This window comes from Melopsittacus undulatus, chromosome 4, assembly GCF_012275295.1.
Source record: "Melopsittacus undulatus isolate bMelUnd1 chromosome 4, bMelUnd1.mat.Z, whole genome shotgun sequence".
Classification (NCBI taxonomy): domain Eukaryota; kingdom Metazoa; phylum Chordata; class Aves; order Psittaciformes; family Psittaculidae; genus Melopsittacus; species Melopsittacus undulatus.
Window position 1 is genome coordinate 51,634,622 of NC_047530.1, and position 26,544 is coordinate 51,661,165.

A 26,544-nucleotide genomic window follows, 5' to 3' on the forward strand; every position below is an offset into this window, starting at 1 on the left:
TTACCTGTTCTTTTGCTGGTACTGCAGCCACCAAGTGACTTGGCCTCGGCAGCTGAAAAGCTGTTGTTCATTCTGCTTATTGCTTGTATGTAGGATTAAACCAAGTGTAGGCTGTATCTGGCACTGATGCGCACCTTGAGATGCATCCTGTGGTGTGTTAGAGCTGCAGGCAATGAGTGCACAGTTAGGTAAAGTCTTTTGGAATATGCTGCTGGATGATGCACTTTGCTTTGCATGATGGAGTGCTGCAGAACTGCAGCAAACCTGAGTGTGGAACTGGGAGAATGAGGACAGCACAAAAGATTGTACTGGTTTCCTAAAGGTATTTTAGAGTCATAAAAAGTGAGGATCAGATGTTGCAAACAAAACAAGCTCTAAAAATTACATCTCCTCCTTTGTCGTGTTTCACCAAACCACCAGTAGTAAATCTTTTGTTGTTTTATAGTATATTCACTGCATTTTTCTACAGTAAGAGCACTAATGAAATTTCTCTTGCTAAGCTTTAAGTGCCTGTGAAAAGAAGTGCAAAAATTCTTTTGGTTTGTAGCACTGGGTGAATTCCCCATTCCTTTCCCCACTGTGCCTGTGCACTTACTCCTTCCATGGCTGCCATGTTGCTTTGTCAGGGTCTCATGTTAATGATCAGACACATTGGAAGCTCATTATGAATGATTTGAGGAGCCCTGATGAATTTTCTGCAGTCCAGGGGTTTACATCTCTTGGGTCATGCACTTGTTTCAAATGTAGCATATACTTTTTCCAGTTTCTTACACAGTACCAATCATCTTTTTCCTGTTCAACCATGCCTATTCTCAAAGGAACCAATACGTCGTTGCAGGATGCAATAACACTGCTTTTTGTAAGCAGTTAACCTTTCCTCTTGAAGCATCTTGACGTCTGGTTTGCATTTCTTCTGCAATCATACCCTTTGCCAAGACCTTAAATGCCTTTCCTGCAATAATTCTAATGCTGTATCCTAAATGATTTTTGATTCATTGTGTGTTTTGTGTTTTGGTGCACTGCCCATAATTTAAATTATTTTTACAGACTCTAATCTTCCAGAAGAGCCACATAAATGTGACAGAAGCCTTGCTTATTTAGCTGTATAGCTAACCCGTTTTTCTTGGTGTCAGACTGCCCTGTATTATGTATGATCTTTCTTGTACAATAAAACTGCTTTCTCAGATAAGAGCTAGAAGACAGAATTTCTTTGACAAGGAGTGAAGGAGCTGGTTAAAAATTATGCCATTGTTTCCTTCAGGAAGCACCAACTATACTTTGCCCTTGTGGTTGGAACAAATACATGTTAACAGGAAGCTCGATCTGATAGACCTAAAACTAACGCAAACAGCATTCACACTTTGTCTGTTATAGTTTTTTGATTACAAGTGACAACTGAGAATAGTGATCTGTCTACTAGCTTGACCTGTGTAGGACATTGCAGAGAGAAAGCATGTGTTGTACAGGAAACTCTTGTAGACAGCTCCTGGAGGGAATCGTGCTTCTCTGAATGAATGCAAGTATACTTCCCCTTCTGCTGGGCATCTTCATGCCACAGGCAGGCTGGAAGATTGGAAGGGGCTGTACTCTTCCTTCCTTCCTCTGCCTTAAAAACAAAGCAGAAAAAGATAAGACAGATCCTTAGAGGAAAACCATGCAAAAAGCCTGAGGTGCATGGCTAGAGATTTAAACCCCCACCTTTCTTTTTATATTATTAGGAATAAATTACCTACAGGTTGCTGATCTCTTCTAAGTCTATGCTACAGTAATTATTTCATTTATTTATGAGTATTTTTTCTTTCATACTTTGGCTTGTTTAATGGATCTAGACCCAAATTAAACTTTATATATTTTCAGAAGTTGAATGATTCTCTCCTAAGCAAGTTAGCTGAGCTGGTTAGGCAACACAGGTAATGCAGTTGTTAAACAATTTTCATTCAAGCATTAGAGAGCTCCCAGACATATTCTGGAAGAAAAATACATGAGTTTCAAGAAGTTTCAAGGTTGGTCCAAGGTATGGGCAAAGATGAAATGAAATACATTCTAATGTACTTCACATACATCCATTCTAATCAGGGACCTTCACCAGAACATTCTCTTAAAAACAAACACTTTTTTTTAATGGAGGAAGTGACAGAGGACTCTGACGTCCACCAGTTGTTTAATTGAATGCTCATTAGTCTTGTATTAGTAGACTGGCACTGTGCTCCGGTAGTCTGTAGTCATGACAGAGTAAGTGTCTTTCCAGTGTTCAGTTCAGACTTGCTAAAGAGTTCAGCACAAGACTTATGCATACAGGTTATTTATTTGTGTGAATTTCATTAAGGGTAAAGGTTTTCTCTGCATGGTGAAATCCCCTTTCTTTTTTTTTTGTAAAAACAACTTTATCTGAGTTTCTCACTTTTAAAAGACATATTTACTCAACACTACACCTTCATGATGATCCCATAAGTCAAATTCCTCTCCTGTATTACCTTCCTGGCAATGATGTTTATCATCTAGAATCCTTTCCTCTCTCACCTGTCCTCCTCCACAAGTTCTGCCTATTCCAATTCTAACTTCTGCCCTTTTATTTAATTTTTTTTCCTCAAGCAATCGCAAAATGCCTTGAATGAAAGAATAAGGAAGAACTGGAGCCTAGCTGCAGTATGAAATTATTTGATATGGATTAGTATGAATGTTTACCTAGCTGCACCATGGAAGTGACTGTATAGTACTGTGTGAGGTGGTTAGGGATTTATGTTGACTTGTAGTAATATTAAACTTGTTGGGTTTTTCATTAGGATTTTTCTAATGAAAATTAAGTAAGAATAATTTCTCTGGCCTAGAATGGAACAGAATATATGACAAAGTGAAAAAGTGATCTCCTGTCTTCATTGTGTGTCTGACCTGAAGTTGTCAGTCTAAGTGCTCACTTCAGTAATTATTTTTGTTGCATGGAGAGCTGCATGAAAATGTCCTTTTATGATGCCATTGACTTTTGTGCTCACCATCTGAGAAGTGTCAGTATGTGTTAGCTATGGAGATGAAATATAAAATAATGGTGCTGTTATATGTTTTACTGAACTAACATGAACTAGATACGTAGCAGCATTATAGTTAGAAAACTGTGATGGTTGAGATAAGAATCTGCCCATATTTCATCTGCACACTCATGTTGGTTATTCTCAATGTCATCCTTCCAGCTCCTCAAAGCTGTATGCTTAGAGGAGGTTATTTTTTTCTTTTTGTACAACTTTCTTTACCTGTGAAACCCATCACAGTTAAAAGCTAAATAGCAAAAAAGTTATTTACTCTGTAAAAAACAAACAAAATCCCACAAAAATACAACCAACCCACCCCATGAATTACAGGTTTGGTGAAGAAGTTGCACAGTTGGTGACTAATCAAGTGTGTGACTGAGCAAAGCTGTACTTTGAAAGAGATGCAATCCAGTTGCCCCAAAGTAAGGTGCAGACAGAGTTTCAAGAAGGAGGTTTAGGTAGAATGGTAGCAAAGATATAGAAGAAATTATTTTTTTAAATTTATTTTCTGATTTTTTTTTCTTTTTTAAGTTTCTGTCATTTTCTCCAGTAGACAGAGGATGAACTGTAACTAGGCACTGACCTCAGGCCAAAAATAAAAGAGCACAGATCCAGCAGGTATAAGCTTAAATAATATTCCCTGTATGCAAGGGCACTAATAGTTGGATACCTTCAAGATTAATAGCAGTAATGACTAAAAGTTGTTTGAAAGAGCAGACTTGAGCAAGCTCTTATGTGACATTGGACAAGGAAAAAATGGGTGGCAACATTCTTGCTGTTAAAAGAAACATAGAACTGTTAGACATGGGTTAACTACAAAGCTCAGTGGTTTTGAGTGAATCTACTGATGCAGTATCTATGACTTATCTATAAGCAGGCAGATGCTACTTTGTAACCTGGGAAAGGCAATATGAAAGACTTCACATGGTATCACCTCATCTTTAATGCTTACTTGGCCCCACAATGTAGGAGTTAGATTAGAGTTGATGACTGCCTGGACTCATCACTTTGCTTCCTTTCTTGAAGATGTTCTCATTTGCGCATAGAGGATAAACAAGCAGTGAGTTTCAGGAGATAAAAGTGTTGGTTTCCAAGAGACTCAGCCTATCTGACTAAGCAATATCAGACTAAGCATCTTCATTTTGCTGGGGATAATGTGTATTTGTGGGTATGAAGGTGTCTTGTGCTTCAACCTGGAAAGAGCACAACAATAAATTTCAAGAGGTTTTTCTGGAGGTGGAAAAAAATCAGTAAAATTAGTAAGCTTGAAACAGGTCCATGTGCATAAAAACCCGTAAAAGTAAGTAGCGCAGTGACTGGCACTTGATGCAGTTCCTATGTCAGCCTTCAGTTTCACTGATAGTAACAAGCAAAGAGATTTGGCAAACAATTTACCCTAAGTTTATTTACTTGTCACTTAGGCACACAGACTTCAATCCTTGCTAGGTTCTCTCACACACCTTCCATCCATATTTGGTTATCTTCAGTTGCATTTGTTTAGGAAAAGTATAGAAATGGGATAGTCTTTGCTTTGGTGCCCTCTTGTGGGTTCATATATTGGATATACTGGCCAAGTTAGACTTCTAACAAGTTTACTACTATTAGAGGTTATAACAAATATTAACTGTTACTGGTCAAGGTGTGTTCAGACAGCTTGCACCATCCCATGCAACTTGTTCTTTGCTTTAAACTGGTACTTCCATGTATGTTGGACCTTTTGTCCAGAGACCATTAGCTGCCTGTATGTTACTGAACCCATATTATGTTCATGTTGTCATGTGTATTGGTCTTAAGCAGTTGTGGGAATATTGCAGATAGAAGGACTGGACACTTGGGTAATATTTATGGTATGGTTCAGATGACTGGTTCATCTTTGCATCCTGTCTGCACACCTCCCTTCTATTTAAGAATAGCTGAAGTTAAGAGATAGAAGGTAAAATGAGAGAATTTCAATATAAATCAGAAACACACATTCATACTTTGCCTAGGTAGAGGTATATTATCACATGTGTGTTTGTGTTGATATATGATAATCTCTTCCCTAACTTCAGTTCATTATCACTTACTAATCTGATATTTGTACCTAATTACCTGCAAACCTTCTCTCCACAATTTTGTAATGTTTACAGTATCAGTTGTCTGTGTGTGTGCTTGACTCACATGGGCTTTCAAAAGATTCACTCAATCAAGTTCTTACTTACGTGAAAAAGATAAAGGCTCTGCCAGTTTGCAGCCACTGATGGTTGGTTTTAATACTTCTCCTCTTGAGCTCAGTTTTATTTATTACATCAATTTTTTGTTGTTGTTTTTTCTAAGGGGAAGAAAAAACCCTGATTAACCATTTTGGAGATCTGTAACAGAGTACACATAATGATTTAGTTGCTAGATTTTGCAGCAGGTTTCTGTCAAGTCCAAAGGATTGGTATTGCTTGTCTCAACACAATTGTGGAAAATATACCTAACAACTAGCTCTGTGTTTAATAAGTGAATGTTTTAAGTCTTGTTCACTGCTCTTGTCATGTTTTAAAAAGAAACACGCAATTGTTTGGGAACTGGAAGATGGCTATAGCAGTGTATAGTGGATAGCATCCAGTTCAAGTGTTAAATGTTTTGCTTCCCAAATGCCTTATGTTCCTTTAGAGCAAGCAGCAGCCCTGTGGGGCGGTGGGTACAGCTGGAGCTGCTCAGCGAAGGGGTTTGAAGGCAGAGGCTGTGGGGCTGGGCAGCCTTGCTTTCCGTCTGGGTGAAGAGGCTTTCTAGGGGGCTACAGGTAGTTGGGCTGAGTTTGCTGCAGTTCCCCAGCAGTTCAGAATCTTACAGAATCACAGAACCATTATAGGTTTGGTGGGACCTCTGGAGATCATCTAATGAAACCCCACGGCCAAGGCAGGGCCACCTACAGCAGGTTACGCAAGAGCATGTCCGGGTGGGTTTTGAATGTCTCCAGAGCCTCTTTCAATGCTCTGCCACCCTCAGTGTTAAAGTAGTTCTTTCTCATGTTGAGGTGAAACTTCTTGTGTTTTAGTTTATGGCCATTGCTCCTTGCCCTGTCACTGGGAACCACTGAGAAGAGCACCACCATCCTAACACGTACCTTTGGGGTATTTGTATGCACTAATGAGATCCCCCCTCGGTCTCCTCTTCTCTAGGCTAAACAGGCCCAGCTTCTGCAATCTCTCCTCATGAGAGGATCAGACTATTAATCATCTCTGTGGTACTCCACTGGATACTCTCCAGAGAACCAGGACCATCTCCTTAAGGACTCACCTGGGCAGGGGGGACCAGGGAACAAACCCTTATGTTTAGTCTCTATCTCTCTCTGATAGTTGAAGTTTTGTTTATTTAAAAATGGAATCACACCTAGGTTGTATTTCAAATGCCAAATCCTAGATTTTATTTATCTGGGGCCATTTGGGGATTGGTTATAAAAGTGTGGGCAGAGGCTTTTAAATTCTGGCTTAGTTGGTTTTTCTTTTGCAGTTTATTAGAATTTGGAACAGCAAAAATGCAAGTATTTGAAATATGTTGGGGGTGGGGTGGTGATTCAGCTGTAGTGGTCCCTACAATGGGAAAGAGCAAGGAATGCTGTTTTCTGGAGGGGCTAGGAAACAGCAAGGTTTAAACAGTAGGTTAAGGCTGATAATGTTGTGTGGTTTCATTTATTAATGTCCAACCCAAAAACTTAGTGTCTGAAGAGAAATAAAGTCCCCAGCATGAAGCAGGATCACTCAAACTTACCAGCTGTGTTTTAAGATACTCCAATACAAATGACTTGTGTGTGCTTACAGATAATTTGTAATGACATAATTATCTGACATCCCTCTAGGTTCTTATTAGACTGTTACATAAGTTTTTTTTTAAAATTTATATATTTATTTTATTTACAGCTTCCTTATTGTGCTGATATGCCTTATCTTCAGCGTGCTTTCTACAATTGAACAGTATGCAGCTCTCGCTACAGGGACGTTATTTTGGATGGTATGTACGTAGACGTTAAAGCCATTGATGTACGTTTGTTCTTAATGTGCAAATTCTGATGTCAGGAGTTTGTACCATATCTAGCAGAATGTTCCTTATGGTTGAATTGACAAGAGGCTTTTCTGCTTTTCCCTAACAAGTCTGTGAAGCCAAAGAAATACCAGAAGTCATGGTAGCACAAAACTCTTGTATGGCGTATAATGAATGCATTTGTGTGGTGTGTAACTCACATGGCTGTTCTAATTAAACTTGAATCCCTTATATTGCTCAGGTTAATCCATTTTTCAGTCATACTGAAGGCCAGACACCTCACCATAGAGGGGGAAAAAAACTAAGTAGAAGTCCTGGTTTTTAGCTGGTGTCAGGTTTGTCTTTTTCACAAGTGGAAAACTCATGTATTTTCATTGACTTTAGGGTTAAGACAACTTGCTCCACTTGTCATACTCACTTTGCCTTTATTAGAGAAAGCATAGTTACCTTTTGTTTTTAGTACACTAGTGCTATAACAGATATGTGTCAAGAAATGTTCTGAGACTATTACTGTTCTGCCAGCTTAGATTTCATTGAAGAGTTTTAGTTTTGAATTTCAAGAAGCATGGTTTTAAACATACAGAAAATTTATATATTTGTTCTCAGTGTATGTCCATGGTAGGGTACTCCCTGCTAAATTGTTGATTTCCCTGAATTTGTAAATAAGTGACCATTATTTTACATGTGAAAACAGTGACTGTATTGAGAAAATGCTAACCAGCCATTTAAATGTTTGTTCAACATTCATTTAGCAGTGCACCAGTAATATTATTATGTATGATATCATTATTAGCAGGAAAAAAATAACTTTAAAACCACATAGATTATTATATTTTTGTTATTTTATCTATTCAGTATACTAAGGTTTTATACCTAATATGAAGAATGTAAGAATAAGAATATATAATATATATTAATTTGTCAGTCATACTATATCTATTTAAGTTACCTTCATGCCTGGTATATTACTTTTAACTGACTTGGAATATATTTGAACTCTTAGGTGTAGCTTTATAATTAGTTGCCAGCTGCGAGAGTCTGTACAAGCATTTCTTTTGTTTCACTGTTTTGTTTGTTTGGCTTTTTTTTTTTTTATCCATAACTATTAGTTATGGATACTTCTACCAGTTTCTGTGATGAATTTCACTTGTGGTGATATTTCATTTATCTTTGCAATATATCATAATGTTTTACATGTGTGGGTTTTTTTTTTTCAGTTAAATAAATTCCAGTGATAGGATTGCCACTGATGTTTTCTCCTTGAAATCATGCAATCAGATTTGTATGTTCATACTGCATGCAGTATATATTGTCTGCATGTGTGTAATACATCCAGTGTAATATATATGAAGTGTATTCAGGATTACATGCAATGTATGTAATACCCATTATGTTTTGGGTGTCTGTTTTATCTCTCTAAGTGGTGTGAATCAGTGTTCCTATTCTATATCATGAGAAAAACTACGGTCAACTTTTAACATTGAAGTTCTACTATAATGTTTTTTTTTGGGAATTCAGCAGTTTGTTCAGTAATGGCATATTCTGGTATTGTTTTTCTTAAAGGATTAACTGTGGTAATTTTCAAGAAAATTAAGCAGCTTATGGTGACCACAGCAGTAGATGGGCCAATGTGTTCTCTGCTCTGTCCAGTTTTGGGGGCCTTTCAAAGAAGTTGTGGCACCTTGCAACACAAATATAAATGTCAGAATCAGGTTCTTGTTAGTGTCTACCTGGTGAAATTTCCTATTTTGTTCTTATTTTAAGATTTTACTTTCACCTCTAATATATCTTTACAAGCAGTAAAAATGAGATGTAACTGAATTGTTGAAGGGGGGAGTTAATCACAGATGACTGGTTGAAGAGAAACTGTAAGATGCAAAGAAAGTGTAACAGCATACATGAATTAAAAAGCAAAACAGGAAAATCCACAGTGCAAGCTTCTAACCCAAATATTGATGTAAGGTAAGGAGTCTTACTAACGCTTAGGAGAGCACTCTGTCTACTGCTTTGCAGTAGGAATTAATTTCTCTTTGTTTGTAGAAGGCCTTTTAGTTATACCACATTAATAGTTTTAATTTGGAACCACACAATGAAAGTAGGTAACACTGACATTGTAGGTGAGCTAAGAAGGGCAAACAAATACTGAGAGAGATCTCAAAGGAGCAGCAGTGTTGCAACAACCTACCAGGAGGAGTATGGGAATCTTGGGAAAGGCTTTTCTGCTTGGATTTAACTGGGACAGTGAGAAGGAGGGAACCTTTGGCCATGTAGAATTTTAAGTTTCTAAGACTACAAATCATTCCATGAAACTTGAGTTATGCTGCCTGAGTATATGCTCTGTGAGATTAAAATAATTAAAGTAACACAGACATTTAGCAATTTCTTTTGAAGATTATAAAATCAAGAGCCATTCCTTACATGCATTCAAAAGGGAAAATTAATGAAGTTTTTTCAAGAACGGACTGCCTTTTATTTTTGACATTTCTTATGTAGAGTAGAATTCTCTCTAAATGAATTATACTTTGTAGTGCATCAAATGTAAGGCCGAAATACTTAGTGGTATCAAATGTACATTGTCATGCTTTGGAATTTTGCCTGTTTCAGGTTTTTGGACTTGTAATTTGGTGGGAGGGAGACTTTGACCAGGTAGCCACAGGTTTAGAAATGCAAGAAGCGACTCGTGCTGAATGCCTGAAAATGAATGCTCAGAGTTAGCATGTGGGTATGCTGAGCTGAATAGCCCCACAGAGCAAATCTGGTTAGATGAGCTTACTGCATGGGCACTGGAAATCTGATTCATCTTGAAAATGAAGTGGAATTACTGTAAAAGCTTGTGTATGTTATAAGCAAACTGCAATTGTTACAAAATCCATTGTATAACTCAATTGTGAGTTGCATAGTGTGAAGATACATGTTGGGAAAAGTACAGAATCTGTTCCCCTGACTGAAAAAATATTCAGACAAGACCCTTGAGAACAATTAAGAGCTATACTGCTTTACATCCTGCATGTAGCCTAAGTATTTTGCTCTGACCCTGTGAAAGATCTAAGCACCTACACAACTTCAGCAAAGTCTTTTTGAAATCAAGGATACTGGTCACATTAAAAACGGAAGCTGTATGCCCATTTTCATGAACAAGAATCTTATGCTTCAATAATATAGTCATATAAGATATTACAATTACATGAAAATAAGAGCTAAAAAAGTTGCTGAGATGATATTATTTATTTTTAATTTTGTTTTTTTTATAATAGTGCCTTGCACTACTAGAGGAGAAAATAGAAGATACATAATCAATAATTTTACAGCATTTAAAAAATGCTTCTATTTTTCATAACAAGAAAAATGCAAGTTTAACAGTGGAAAAAGAAACAAGGGAAAGTTTACCCTGTGTTGCAAGTGGTGTTCCAGTTTTAGACAAAAAGCTTATAATTAGTTGCTGAATCTTTCTCTACTTGTCACCTCACTTCACAAGGCAAAGAGCCTTGATGAAAGCTATACCTAAATGCGGTTGTAATGGGAGATTAGGAGACAATTGTTCTTTTGTTAGTTTCCAGAAAGCAGGGAAAACTGTTTAAATTTGCATGTGTTTATTTTAACTTTTTTTCACTAGATGGTGCTGTTGGAGGGGTTTGACTTCAGTTACTTGTTGGCACTTGCCCAGCGTGAGCTAGAGTCTGAGCCAAGACTGAGAAAGTATTATCATTTTGAAGGGTATATGTACACTTGGCCCGTTTAAAATACTGGTGCGGGAGAGCTTTTGCCATGAGTCATAAAGAGAATGTGGTATATCTGTGTAAAAATTGATTTTGAGACTATATTTAAACTATGGAAAAAAAGTAATTCAGAGATGTATGCTCCCAGAGAGGCCATATTTTTCTTTTATTTTCATAAGCAAGGATTTTATGGTGCCAGAACACAGCAGAATGCTGTTATCTCAGCATGATCTAAGAAAATCCAAGTGCCTGATCCAAGGGGATTAAATATTCTGCTGAACCAAGGGATATTTAGTGTGTCTGAAAAAGCTATTTTCTGGTAGGAATCTCATTTCAATATTGATTCCAACAAAGAAGAAAAAAAGTAAGGTTATGTTTTTATAATGAAAATATAAGCTCTTTCCAGCTTTCTGTTTCCTTTTCTACTTTAGTGTACTTCTTACTGAAGATATTAAACAATTTTCAAACATTAAAAAGACTGTCAGTTAAGATAAATGGTAATAGTTTTGGGTGATCAAAATTTACATTGTTTGCATCGAAATGATTCCTGCTGTTAAGAGAAAGTGGCATAAAGTCTAGGCCTACAAGAAATCTAGATTTTATTTCTTTTTTTAAATATAATCTTTAGTTCTGAGTATAAGCCTTAGGTTTTGTTTGCTGGAGTGTCTCGGGGGTCTTATGAGAAAGAAAGAGAAAAATACCTATGGATTTTGATCCTGAAGATGGTCTTCACAGAGAACAAATGGTTCAAATAGTTTAAAAGTGGCTCCAGCATTTTATTCTTTTTTTTTTTCCTGATTATCTTCTTTGATTGAGAAGGCCAAGGCTGAGACTTATGATCTGGACTCCGGGGCTTTTTCATGCTTTAAAAAAACGAAATGGGATTAATATCTGTAAAGGATGCCCAGGGATAGCTTTACAGACTGATCTAGTCTACAGGCTCTCTCTAAAGAACAGCTGTAACTGAGAAAGTGAAAATTTGTCCTTGCAGCCTCAGTCTGACCCAAAGTCAGACAGGTGTAGAAGACACGCGTGGTGGACTTCAATCCTGTTCCTTTGCTGGACCTGCAGATAGACCTGTCAGGGGGTTGTGCCATTGATGGCTGAAGCTGAGAATTGCAGCTTTCTCTACATTTTAGTTTATAGTAAATAGGCCAAATGTGATTCGAAGGTTCAAGAAATATGAATAGAAATTAAAATTCCCTGCCCCATTTTAATTAGGGGATAGTACAGTTAGTAGCTGAAACAAGGAGCTTCCTGTCTGTCTGAACTCAGGTGCTTCAGTCTGTGGTTCTGATGTTTGTACCTGGTCTGGCACATAATATGAGTGCTTCTAATTTGCTTCTTTGCAAAATCAGCTGTGATGGTTTTAAATGCTGCTAGTAGTAACAACTTGTTCCAGCTGTTTGCAAAGCAATCCCTTGTCAACTCCCCTCTTCTGTATAGGAGAATTATGTGTTCAATGTAAATGTGATGTTAAAGGGATGTAATTACGACCTCACAGAATCATTAGGATTGGAAGAGACCTCTGGAGGTCAGCTAGTCCAACCTCTCCTGCCGATGCAGAGCCACCGAGAGCAGGTTGCACAGGGACACATCCAGGTGGGTTTTGAATGTCTCCAGAGAGGGAGACTCCATGACACCTTGGGCAGCCTGTTCCAGTGCCCTGCCACCCTCAACGTAAAGAAGGTCTTCCGCAGGTTGAGGTGAAGCTTCTTCTGTTCTGGTTTATGGCTATTGGTCCTCATCCTGTCACTGAGCACCGCTGATAAAAGGAGACGTGAAATGAGTCACTCACGTAAAATGTCTGTATAGCATGAATGCACTTGTTCAGTTGTTTCATTATCTAGTCGAGTTCCAACAGAAACAGAAGTTCATTAGATATGACTTGGAGGCTAATTCAAATGACCAGTTCCAGAGCAATACAGTTTGCAGGGCAAAAATAATGTCATTTAGAAGTGGCCAAAAGTGACAGGATATCACAAAAGGCTAATTAATTTGGTTCAGAAGATTGTGTGAACATGATTTTTAATCCATCTTAAATTCTGCTTTATGTCCATTCTGGAGAGGTCTGAGGAGCCAAATCAGATGCTTATGATGTGGAAATAATATTGGATGGTCTGTTAGGGACAGCTGAACCAATTTAATGAAATGGGCTTAAAAAAACCCGAAACCAAACAAAAACCCCCAATAAGCTGGAAAACAAACCAACAAACAGCCCAAAAAAACCAACCAGAACCCCCCACCACCAAATAAATAATCTCTCCCCTCCCCACAAACCAACCAACCAAAAGGTTGTTGTTGGTACAAGCCAAGCGTGTAGTTATTGTTTGGTGTAGATGAAGCCTGATCTGAAAAGGAATGCCAGGAAGGAATGAAGAGGAGATATGGAAGAAAACTGTGCTAAGACTGGTAAGTGAAAGATGAGCTGGTTTTTGTTTTCACGTGTGCTGAAAACAGAACACTTTCACAAAAAGGGAGCTCTTGTTTCCCTTTTAAACCTGTAGAGGGCAGCAATGGACTACACTGTGTCTCATCTAGGGTGGTTGCATTCAGACCTTGGATGGTGTCCTGAAGTAGATAAAAATATGTTTTTTAAGAACTATTAATAAAGAGATGGTTTTTCACATAGGCTTGGTGTGTTTTATGAGTAATCAACAAAAATAACTCTGGGAGAGGGAGGTGGAAGAAAAGAGCTGTGTAAATGTTGCTGCCAGGGACAGCTCTCGCTGCTTTGTGGTTGTAGCCACAAAATTCATGCTGTTGGTCTTACCTGATTTCTCATCATGTGGATGGCTTTTAGAAAAAAAGTGAGAACAATTAAGGCTTTCAGTGAAGTGAGCTGGGCAAGTATTTGCATGGAGAAGAAAAAACTAAACATGTTAACACACTGAAAAATTTCCAGTATGTTATGTCCTCTCAGGTATGCTCTTGCTATTGGCTTAGGTGCTTCTTTTTCAGTGGGGGGGGGGGGGGGGGAAGAAGTTAAAAAAGATAAAAGAAGGAGAAACTTGTATGCAGAAAATTGGTTATTTCTGTTTCTGCCTTTTCTAAGAACTATGAGGGGAAAAAAACAAACATCCTCTTCTTGGATTTCTGTACCTTGAGTTCCGTGGTGGTATACCTGAAAATGAAGTCTGCAAATACATCCCTGTAAGTAAAGGAGTTGCAATTTAGTGTTTATCCCCACGGTACATTGGGATGAGATGGCTGTAAAGCGCTAAGCATCTATTGGGGCTCAAACTCTGAAGATTAAGACAGACTCTGTGAAGAGTCTTCCTGAAGCTCAGGGTGGAGCTGCTGACAGATTGCAGGACAGCAAGAATCACTGGTGATAGACTGATGCCTTCTGCTGGCTGCTTGGTGGCCTACATGATCTGACATGATGATCTCCCTCACCAGCAGTGAGACTTAAGTGAGCACATGTCCACTTGTCTTGACGCTAAGCAAACTTCACAGCTTTTTATATGTGAACTACAGTAGCATGACAGTTTTCAGAAATTATTACAATTATTATCAATACAATTACAATTCTTATACTAATTACAATCTATATTGCATACAGTGTTTTGAAAAATAAGGGAATATGTGCCCCACAGTTGTTAGTAGTGCACCTGTTCTAAAGAGCTTGTGTTTGCTCTCATGGATCACATAGCATACTGGTGTTTTGTCTGTTTATTTTTTAGTGTAGCTGCATTGCAATAAAATCTGTTCAAAGGTGTGTCTAAGAAAATGTCACCACTGAAAAAAGTGTATTTCATTCATGGTTACATCTGTTCACTTTTGCCAGGCTTTCTACTTATGGGTTAAATTTTGACTAAACATCTGTAGGGTGTAAATCCATGTCAAACTCAGAACCTTTGCTGGTAAACTCTAGAAGAAATATGGTAAGCATATTTTCTTTGAAATGATGCATGTTTTTCACTATTTAGTATTTTAATAAACAAGCAAGGTACTACAAATTCCATCTTGGAAAAACAATTTTAAAACATTAAACTTGAGAAATACTGGTGCATAGTATAGAGCCAAGCAGTGAAAAGAAAGATTTTTAAATTTAGGGTTTATCTGGATTAGTGTGTAATGTTTGCAGTGACAGGTGTTTCCTTTATGCTTTGCCCAAATGTCTGGAAAGTAGTTTGTCATTAAGTGCTACATTCAGTGTGTATCTCAATTTCAGTATAACTGGAGGGTCTCTGGCTTTGTTAGGTCCTTGTTTTCACATCTGACCTCAGCCAGCTGGAGTCTATTGTTTTAAGCGTAATGTAACAGCTGACATAACATAACGGATATCAAGCTGAAAAACTGAAACAGTGCAGTGAACTGATGCAAAGAGAGTGGAAAGGGAGGAGCTGGGGAGGAGAGACAGGACAAAACTAGCTTCATGATTCAAAGTGGAAACTTGCTGGCTTGTTTTCCCAGGGGGAATTAGCTGGGAAATAATGGGATGAGTCTGTTGAAGTTCTATTTACAATTGATTACATATGATAGACTACTGAGACAGGTTTGAGTTTGCCAGCTGTCACTAGCTAGTGGCTCTTGAATGGCTTTAAGTGGCCCTTGGTAGGCAAAACTGGAATAAACTCTGCAGGTGTGGTGTAATTGTAGTGCAGCAGAGCAGTGAGTGCCAATGCCTTAGAAGAAAGGGAGGTTTCAGGAGTTAGTAGAGAGAAAATAACTTAAATTGAATGCATTAAGAATTTTACTTTCCTGCATTGGATTAAGTGGGTTCAATTAACTGGCTAAAAAAAATTAGAGCAACTGGACTTCTTGGTGGCTTTCTTTTTCTTGGCAGTTTCTAAAGTTAAGTGTCTATGTATTCACTTTCTAAAAGCTTCATTATTTCATTTCTTGACTTCTGCATTTGATGGTAGGAAAGCATATCTCAGCACTGAGCACTAGCTGCTCTTGGAAAGGGAATGAGTAAATGAATCCTCTTACAAACTTGCCGCACTGCAAAAAAGGTATCAAATACCTGTCTGTGCATAGAGAAGGTAAAAGATGATATAGAGCTCACCCTGTTGTTTCTTCATATGTATTTAAGGGTATGCTTGTTTACATATGTATGTATAATTCTATATATAGAACATATTTCTGATTTTAGCAATGATTTGAAAAAATACTTCTAGCTGGATTTAGTTTGTATTGGGCAGTGTCTCTGTTAACTCCACCCTACTGAGAGTTTATTCCATGGTTTTAGGAGAGAGGAGAAAAAAAAATAAAGAGTTTATATGCTGTATTTTTATGTTTATGGTATAGGTGACCAAATTAGGTTCTACATTTATAAGTGAAGTTTTTATGGCATGAGACTTGCAGTTGTACAGTATGTTTAACTGTGCATATGAGTAGTCATCATGACTTCAGCAGAGCTTCCTGTGTGCATAAATATTAGCAGGATTGTGGTGTAATACGAAAGGTTTTTTGAACAGTGTCTGATTGTACTTAGGTAGAACATAGGAAGCATGAGAGTTTGATTTATGTAACTGCAAGCTGTATTTATCTCACGTTTAGTGTTTTAAATTTATTTTTATCAAATTTATTTTGTAGTGTGAAAAATGTCAGCATGACTGAAGCTTCAGTTCTGTTAAACTTGTCTTGCACAAAGGGTTTCTGGGATTGTTCCTGTTGTAATATGAGGCCCAATCCTATTTTATCTCAGTATTCGGAAAGCTCACGTGAAAGAGGTTATTAGAGCTACCTATTGAGTGGCTAGTAATACATAGAATGGCATTTGCTCGTTATGTCAGCTTATAAAATAATCCTGTTGTAGAGCTTAGAAACTGGTGTATGTACTGAGCTGTTGGAGAAGTCTTGATAACCCAGAGAGCTGCGACATTTCTGGTATGTCCTGTGTATTGTCTACAAAGAAGGACAGTAGCCCATGTGCCCTGTTAGTAACAGCATAAGAGACTGTGCAACAGAGCAAGTTCTGTTGGTTTTTCTGAGTTGCCTTTAGGTACCTAACATTGAAACAGATGCTCTAAAACTTCTGCACTACTCAGCTATCCCAGTTGTTCATTGATTTTGGGGACTTGTACCTTTGTGTGTTCTTTACATCAGGTGTTTTCATCTAAGCCATAGAACATGAGCATTTTTTCAATATGATGGAGAATTGAGACTCAGAAACAGCAGGACTTTGGAGGAATAACAAAATAACCAAAATGCCTGTTTTCACACCCAGTCTGTGAAAGCAAGCTATGTACTGCCTCACTTTGATGGTTTCCCTTATGCTAATGACACCAAGGCTGACCTTTTTTTCCCTCCAGTATGCTGTTAACATCCTTATTAAGGTACCTTTCAGAAACACTCCTTTTCGCTGTTGATTTTGTCAGCTTGACAGGATGTGTTTACATGGGAATGAATGCAAAAGGAGCTGATTTACTCGTACTTTATCCATCTGCATCTGTTGCCCAGATCAAGGTGAGAAAGGAGGTCTGCTGTAGAGGTAAATTGACTGTTTCATGGTCCCTGCAGCAGGGTGGATACAACATATTTCAGTGGTGTTTTGGCTGCAACGTTGTGAACTGTTTTAGATCAGAATACATGCATATGATGACTAACCTCCATCTGGCCTATAGGCAGGGAGCTTGACAGCTACCTTTTAGGAGCTGCTCAAAGTCATTGATTTAGTCTGTGAAATTTGGAATGAGTTATACTTAGTGTCCAGGGCAGGGGAAAAGGGAGGAGAGAAAATGAAATATTTACTCATCTGTCTTCTGTAATGCCTTACAAACACAAAGGTACTTAACCTTGTAGCATTCTTGGGAGGTGAGTATTAGCAGTTTTATGAGTAAAATTGGGTGACTTGTAGCTCTTCCACCCTTACTTGGCTTTGTGACATTAAGCCTTCAGAGAACCTGGGCTGCACTTTCAAGAATTTTGCCTGCATAAATTGGCACTGCCACCTGAAGAAATGGTCCTGCTGCTCCATTCTTTGTGCCAACACAAGCATTTGTGCAGCTATGTTGTAAACTGCCTGGGAGAACCCAGATAGGTTCAAACTAACTTTTTTTTTTTTTGGCCAGATGAGGTTGTTTCTTTTGGCAGCAGGGTTGGCTTAAAGTGTTTGTGGAACTGTAGAGTTAAGATTTGTTAGCTTTTGATAATTAGAATTGTGATGGAAACTTTATCTGCAACATAATTTACAAGCTGGTTTGTGTCCTTGTGTCTTGTTTAAAGCCCATTCAAAGGGCTCTCCCTGTAAGATCAAGTACAACACCTAGTAGATTGAGGGCTCACACGTTCTAAAAGATTCCAAAGTTCCTACCCTTGTAGACCTTGCAGCCTAAAGAGATAAGGTGGTGTAAAGGTGAGCAGAAAGAAGTGTGAGGAGCCTCTTGCGCAACCAGGCATAGAAGCAGAGAGAGAACATGACTTACAGAAGTCCCAGTTTTGGCCTGCTGCATGCCTTTGGGTTCAATGATGGACCTCAGTGATCTTAACACTGAAAAGAGAAATATATCTAATTTATTGTATAATTTTTTTAATTTAAAACTTTGAAAACTTTGTTTACCTATGAAAGTGGAGATTCTGGGCCTTATTTTACATACTGCCTCTCTTTATTGATGTGACTGAATAATGAATTAAGTATTTTAAGTAGCATTTTACGTTTGCTTTACAACTGTTTTGCTGCAGGACAACCTGACAGCTGATTGAGACCGACTTGACTGAAATTAATTTTATCCTACAGGTCTAGGCATGCTTACTGTAATTCAGAGCCAGTTATTGAACTCAAATTGGCAGCTAAGCAGTCTCTACAAACAAAAGCTGTTTTGTTCAAATTCTGCTAGGACAGGCAGAGTGTAGATACAGTTGCAGAAGCATGTCTCTCTGGAAAAGCTTAAGAAGCAGTCATCTGATAGATTAGTCATCTTTGCTGCTGCCCCTCAACAGATTTTTACTCTGCCCAGAACTGGATTGTACTGCATTTGCTTTCATAATCTGTTGCAGTGCCTAACTGCCCCAGAAAGCTTTCTTTGCTTTTAACCACCTTTGGATCAAATAGGGCTGAGCACTTCCACAATGAGTTACTGTTGTTCAGCTTTGTGGGTGGTAATCTCCAAGATGAGAGGTGCTGTAAGGAGGAGTTGGGTGTGGTAATATCTTCAATCTCTTGCTGCCTTTGAAGTGATCATGAATGAGCATGTGATTGAATACGTCAGTGTAGCCTAGTCCCATAGGGTATAATTGTACTATTATGTCATCATTATTACTGATACAGTACCAGGCATATTTGGGTTTGAATTACTGCAACTATTGTGGTAAAAAGGAAAAAGAAAAAATAAAACCATCGCCAAGCCCCTACTCTCACATATCCCTACACAGAATGCCAGTACTGAATATGTGTGTAGACTAGTCCTGACAGTAGCAACTTGCCTTACAGATTCCTTGTGTGTGAGTGTGTGTATATATGTAAAAATAAAAAAAAGCTGCTTGGATATGAGTAGGATTTTTCAGACATAATGACATGTGTTTCTGTACTTGCATGTTAGGATTCAGCTCATTAGGAAAATAGTTAAATATTTAATCACTATGAGTCATGGTATGTAGTTACTTTTGTGATACAGTGAGTAAGGTGGAGGGAGCAAATCTATGTTGTAGACCTTGAAAGCAGAACAAGGTTTGCAGCAGTAATCAAAGTGAGTAACTTTCTAAACAAAGACCTAGTTTTATATTTTGGTAACAAAACTAGGATACTCCATGTTAAAAAGTTGGAAAAAGCTTTCAAGTGGTATAGCGATAACATGAAATTTTCTTTTCTTTTCTTAATTGACTTTGTCAGGTTAATGGCTAGTGAGAGTCAGAGGTGAGAAGCTCAGCCATGCATCAAGTGGCACAGAAATGCACTCTGTAGCCTTTCTGTCAAATGACAAATCCCAAAACAAACAGGCAGCCTGTCAATCTTTGCTTTCTCAAGGTCAACAAATGCTGGTTCTGAAATGCTAGGGAAGTAATTAAGAGAAAGCTCTTTCAGGAGTTGATTCTACTTTTGGAAAGCCTCTGAACTCTGGTTTCTAAATGTCCGGACACAAGGGACCATTAGGTTTCACATCTCGGGCAGCTTCGTTTTATTTCATTATTTAAATGAAGGGATGTTTCTCTCTTTAAAACCAAATTCTGTCTTCGTAGATATGTAATGAGCTCTGTGATTTGTATCTAAATTCTCATTTCTTCTGATTTTGTATCTGCAATTTTATTTTACTTAGAAAGAAGAGACTAGTGTTTGTAAGTGCATGGGGTAAGGTGTTATCTTTTGGTCCTTTTCTCACAGCAGTCTTGCTTGTGCTCTTTGCTAGGGAGAGGAAGTCAATGCTAATCCAGACAAATATCCTCTTTCGCTTTAGATTGACACTAAACAGGGTCAGGTAACAGATTTTAAGGTCTTTTTAATATAAGAACTCCTCAGCGCTATGCTCCCTGTAGATTTCCCACAAATGTGTAGGTTATTGCTACTTGCATCTGGTAGGGTGATCATCTGGAAAACAGCAGATGAGAAGCGAGAGGTTCTGCTGCTATGGTGCTTTGAACATAGAATGGCATAAAAATGCAGGGCACCCCATGACTAGCTTTAGTCTTAAATATCCATTTGTTATGGAGAGGAAAAGGAGACAAGCAGGAGAAACATCTCTTATTTCCAATGACCATTATCTCTCTCTGAGTTGTCTCTTCCTTGACACAGCTGTCTCCTTCTTGCTTTTAAATTTGGTGCGGCATTGATGAAGTTGCTAATAGGTCTTACTTTTTTTTCGTAGTATTTAAAGTAGATATTGAGATAGACATTCTTCACTTACAAAGACTAGTTGCTTTAGAGATTTGGAGTAAGATGATGGAGACTGTCAGTGAACCCTTTTGTGCAAAGATGCAAAAGGTGGAGGAGGAAATGCTAAGTGGCTTGGATGAGGGATGAAGTTCACAATCACATACTTCTTGCCATTTCTGTATTTCTGTCACCTCTTGAAACAGGGACTTCTAGAGTATTGTAACTTGTGAATGAATTACAAATGTTACTCATCTGTGACATTTGGAATTGTATCTTCTGTCATTCCTTCCCTAGCTTGAGCTTGAAAATTATTACTGACTGAAGCGGTCTACCAGGTGTGGAGAATTCAAATGCACAGAAAGCCAATGTCAATTAAAATTTGTGTGTGTGTATGCTTCTGCCCTTTTAGAGTTGTGAGTGACTCACGTTGCCTTTCTGAATGTGCATTTAGGCTTTCATGCATGGTATCACTCTGCTTGCATGTCAGCTTTTTAAAATTAAAATATCTTTTAGTCACTTTTATATTAATATTAATCCCTGACTTTGTTCTGAGAGGCTTCAGGACCAAAAGAATAGTGAACATTTTAAAACAAAAATGAAAATTGAACTGGTATGGTGCATCCATTAAAACTGCTACTCTTTTTCTTGTTTATGTTTATGCTTGGGTGGAAGGCTGAGAATAAATAGTAAAAATTTTTCCCAAAAGTTTGTGTTCCTCTCTTTTAATTTTGTTTTATTTCCCAGTAAGATAACTTTCATGTGCTGTGGAATAAAAGGAAAAACAATGGCATTAGATAGACCAGCATAGTGGAAGTGATATACAGAACAAAGAAGGCTTTTTATGTGTAATCTTTTAGGTTTTTATTCATCTCCAATCACAGCATGAGAAATCAGTAGTTTTCAGTTGCTTTGGTAAGGTAGTATTAGGTCAAAATCAAGCAGTCCTTTTAACAAATGAGTTTACTGTAATGTTCCTGGCTCTAAGGTTATAGTTTCAAAGCAGTGTTCTTTTTACTTTGATTTATTTATTGTCAGTAGTTTATCAGGCCTTTGTTTGAATTAGGAGCCATTGTGGGAAGCCAGAAATTGAACTTTATGTAATATAATCTATCTGTCACTTAGTATCAGTTCCCGAACAATGATGCTAATGCTTTCGGACTTCAGCATCTGGAGCTCACACTTGAGTTTCCAGCCACTAGGTAGGGTCTAATGTTTCAGTGCTTGCATGTAGTTCTTTCCTAGCTATTTCCCATCTGTGTGTGATTGTCCCACTTCCCTAGGGGTCAGTCACCAGTGTTGCCAGTGTCACCAGGCAAGCTTTTTCCCAAGAGAAACTTTTTTTTAACTGTATCGCTTATAAACTGGAATAGACTCCTAGATTCATTGTCTTCACCTCAAAAGCCAGAAAATTCATAATAAATGAGAAAGCTGTGGGATTATGCTTAAGCATGTCTCAGATTAATCTGTAGCTTTTATTTCATGGTCCAAATCTAAAAAAAAAATGTTTCTTCATTCTCCATTAACATATTACAAAATGAAGGCTAATATTTCCATGGAATGATATGATTGCAGGGAAGACTAAGAAAAACTGTTGGAATCTACAGCTGGGTACTCAACCTCCCTGAGAAAATCAGTTATTGAAAGAAAAATCTGTAATAGCTAATGTACTAAATGCTGTTAAAATTTGTCATCTACCTTCCAGCTCTTCTAGTACCTCTATGGCTGTCAGGGTTTCCTGGGAATATTTGCCTTTCTAGCTGATGAAGACCTTGGAGGAGAGCAGGCAAGCCTGTCCTTGAGCAAGAGCAAAATTTAGTGATCTGCACCCTTGGCTTCCTGTGAGCTTCCAAGAATGCGCTTCTGTGATTGCTGCTGCAATTTTGTATGCTACTTGTGGTGCCTGGGAATTGGCTGTCAGTGAGGGCCCCTTGTGCTCTGGGCCCAAGCATAATATTGAAACTTAAGTATTGAAGAATAAAAGCAGTAGGTGGGCTGGACTGAAGGACACTTCCCCAGACCTGTGCTCTGTTTTTGTAGGTAGCAAAGTACCTGTTAGTACTAACTACAGAGGTCTGAACCATCAAGTAAATAGGGTATCTTTTGTCATATACTGTCCCTCTGTTTTCTTCTGTGAGCTGGCTTCTTATTTTAGGTATTAAACAAGTTGGAAAGCTTGACTAGAACTGATGGGGGGTGGGAATTCAGTGTGGAGCAGTACCTCTTCTGTCTCTTGAGCAAGCATCAGTTAGGGAATGAAGCTTCCCTCAAAACATCTGGCTGAGCTGTGCCAGTATATCCACCCCCAAGGGAAGATGCCTGACTCCAAGGGTGGGGCCAGACTGAAAGGAAGGTGCAGGAAAACGGAAATGGGGCTGAAAAACATGCCAGGATGTTTAAAATACAGCTGCTGCATCTGTCCAGTGGTCTAGCTTCTGTTTATGGAATAAATTTTATGAAAGATGCACTTATTTATGCTAGCCTGTGATGTGCAGGTCTAGACCAATTGGCATGTTTTAAGAATTTGGTAAAGAAAGTGCTTGCACTTCTTGCTTTAGGGTAATTTAGTCTAAAAATCTTTGAAGTAAAATAAACATTGTATTTTAGGTAGCTGAAGGCATTTACTATGTTCACAAAGAGCTTTGCTCTTTGCAGACTGCTTTGAGGAGATTTGCTTTTTGTCTAGAAGAAACAATAATATTTGTAAGCTTGGTTTTGACTCCTGATTGTCAGGAGTCCTCTTCTGTGTGAAGTGGACTTGTACAAAACACCATTTTAGTAGGAGTGCAAAGGAGAGCGACATTGCTGGTGCAGTGACCGAGAACACCTGCATTAAAATCTTTCTTTCAGTCGCTGCTTTCAAGAATCATGGTTTGTATTTGTTTCAATCTCCTTCCCTGAAGTGCTGCTGTTAGGGTTGGCATTTACAGCAGTCCTGATGTAGGTGCTGTTTAGAGAGGTTACCCTCAGGAGCCTGAAGAGGTAACTATTGCTGCAGGTTGAGAACTGTGCCTCCTGCATGTTTGTTACCACCTGAAATTTGGGGCACCTATTCAAGTTTTGAAATGTTCAGTGGTCCTGCACTGTGAAACCTGCCTTCATCGGTGTAATTGATTCAGCTGGCAGGGACAGATTCATTATTAGCAATGGGAAATGGAAACCCTGTGAAACGTGACAAACCTTTGCCTAAGAAGTCGTGTTTTCAGCTGCATTTTGCTTTGATCCTCCCTGCCAGCTGCACTGTGAACACATATGGACCAAACCTTCAAACAGTTTTTTAAGCCCAAAATATTAATGCCTGCAGTGCTGCTGTTAAGCTTTATTAGATACAAAGGTTGCACTTGTAATTTAAAATGGTGAGCTGCAGATGCTTAACTCCTCTTCGTACATGGGTGGGATTTTAGATTCAGGTTTGGTGCCTACCTCTTGTATTTTTCAGTGCACTTGAAATCAAGTTGTGGCCTTTTGTGGAGTTTTGGATTTCAGAGAAGTATCACCACTGATTCAGAGTGGCATTACTGCCAATTCAGAGTAAATATATATGTTTACATCTTTCCACACACCAAGTGTGTAACAAGACTGTCCTATAACCTAGTAATTTGCTGTAAATGTTACTCTTTTCTCTTTGGTCTATGTGCACAGAACAGTCTATTTATGAATATGCTTTGTTAAATCACACATGATTCTTATTCTGCAGTTGTTTGTGTTAGTGTACCCTACAGTCTAGAAAGAACAGTTAAGAGCAATTGAGAACATGGAGTGTAAAAAGATATATTAACCAATGTGTCTGAATCAATGACCATTATACAATTAAATTATATCAATTAATTACTGGTGTATTGGGTTTGCGTGGCAAGGTTTTGATAGTGGAGGGATATGGGAATGGCTTTTCTGGGAAACTCCTAGAAGCTTCTGCTATGTCAAATAGGGCCAAGGCCAGCCAGCTCCAAGAAGGAGCTGCTGCTGGCCAAGCCAGAATCCATCTGTGGCAGAGGTAGCACCTGTAGGATAACATGTTTAAGGAGAAAAATACCCCAAGCCTGAGCAACTGCAGCTGGAGAGAGGTGTGAGAACATGAGAAGCAGCTTTGCAGGCACCAAGGTCAGTGCAGGAGGGCAGGAGGTGCTCCGTGAGCTGGAGCAGAGATTCCCCTGCAGCTCATGGTGCAGACCATGGTGAGGCAGGCTGTCCCGTTGCAGCACATGTAGGTCAATTGTGGAGCAGATCTCCACCTGCAGTCTTTGTAGGACCCCACACCAGAGGAGGGGGATTCCCACAGGAGGCTGTGACTTCCTGGGAAGCCCATGCTGAAGCAGGGTCCTGGCAGGATCTGCAAAGAGGAGCCCAGGCTGGAGCAGGTTTTCTGGCAGGACCTGTGACCCCACAGGGGTCCCATGTTGGAGCAGTTTATTCCTGAAGGACTGCACCCCATGGACGGGACCCACGCTGAAGTAGTACATGAAGAGCTGTAGCCTGCAGGGAAAGACTGATGTTGGAAAAGTTTGTGGAGGACTGTCTCTTGTGGGAGGGACCGCACGCTGGAGGGGGTGAAAAGTATGAGGAGTCCTTCCTCTGAGGAGGAAGGAACAGCAGAGACCTGTGGTGAACTGACTGCAACCACCATTCCTTGTCACCCTGTGCTGCTGGAGGGAGGAGGCAGAGAATTCAGGATTAAAGTTGAGCCTGGGAAGAAAGGAAGGGGGTAGGGGAAAGTGTATGAGACCTTGGTTTTTAAGACCTTGGTTTGTATCTCATTACCCTATTCCAATTTGTTTCATAATAAAACTGATTTCCCCAAGTCTGTTTTGCCTGTGATGGCAACTGGGAAATGATCTCCCTGTCTATATCTCAATCCAGGAGCCTTTGGTTATATGTTTCTCTCCCCAGTCTGGCTGAGGAGCGGAGTGGTAAGGTAGCTTTAGTGGGCTCCTGGCATCCACCCACCACCCAGTTATGTCACAAAGTCAGAAAATACCAAGTGTGAGAATGTGATTCTGATTAACAGATAAACACACCAGACTAAAAGACAAACCAAACCCTCCCTAAAGACTTGGCCTAAAGCAAGCAAGCCATATAGAAGTCAGTGAAATGCTTAATTTTCTGGTTACCAAAATACTAAAGTAAAACTACCGAGTTTGTTCAAATAGCTCTTGTAATAGCAAAAGCCATGCATGAATTTCTCTACTGTCTTCTGAAATATTTGTAAGGAAAACAACCTAAATCCTGTTTTTGCCAATAAATATTTTGAAAAAAAAAAACCACACAGGAAAGGTTTGTGTATGTGACAGAATTTTGCTTGCTTATGTTGTTAGAACTTGATTTCACTCTTTGAATATAAGGTTATGTTTAAAAGCTACATTCTTCTGGCATCTGCCCAGGTTATGTTCTTCAGAACTCTAATATGGGTTAGAGTAAGCAGTAGTAGTAGTTAAACAAATATGGCACAATCAAAGCAAATGCTTTGATCAAGTATCCTTGATGAATGTACTGTTATGGGAAGCTTTAAATAACATGTTTTATTTCTGTCTTGCATTAGATGAATCAAAACAGGTGGACTCTAGAAGTTACGTATCTATCTGTTTTAGAAATTTATATGATTAATAAAGAATTATAATAGTGCAATGTGCATGTCTTGAAATGCATTTAAAAACACATCTGGCAGTAGATAGGTAATTTAGGTACGTATCCAAATGATTACTTTAACATAAAGGTGAAAAGAAATGACAATGTTGTCTAACCTTTCATTTGTATATTGAACCTAGGTACTTCTTCCTGTTTGGACAGAGATTTCAGCTTTTGATAGTGTTTATGCTGCCTTGGGCACTTATGCTTTGCAACTTTCTGGAGGGAAAGATGGCAGTTACAAGAGCCTTGTACTGCATGATGTTCCCTTAGTGTTTGTGAGATACTGTCATGTTGCTTATCACTTCTTTAACATTTGTAGGGTCTACAGCAATTATGATTCAAAACTGTCCCTTTTTTGGGACTCTACCTATTGTATTTTTATGTTAAGGAACTTTCTTGTGCAAAAAACTTACAGCTA

General features: G+C 38.6%; 1 protein-coding gene across 2 annotated transcripts in view; it reads left to right on the forward strand.

Moving 5' to 3' along the window:
* The window catches only part of KCNQ1 (potassium voltage-gated channel subfamily Q member 1), a 353,161-nt gene that overhangs the window by 35,270 nt on the left and 291,347 nt on the right, over positions 1-26,544 (forward strand). For both annotated transcript variants that reach the window (XM_031049067.2, XM_005149194.3), the window contains exon 2: positions 6,911-7,001. In XM_031049067.2, the coding sequence (XP_030904927.1) occupies positions 6,911-7,001 (91 nt within the window). The remainder of the gene's footprint in view (positions 1-6,910; positions 7,002-26,544) is intronic.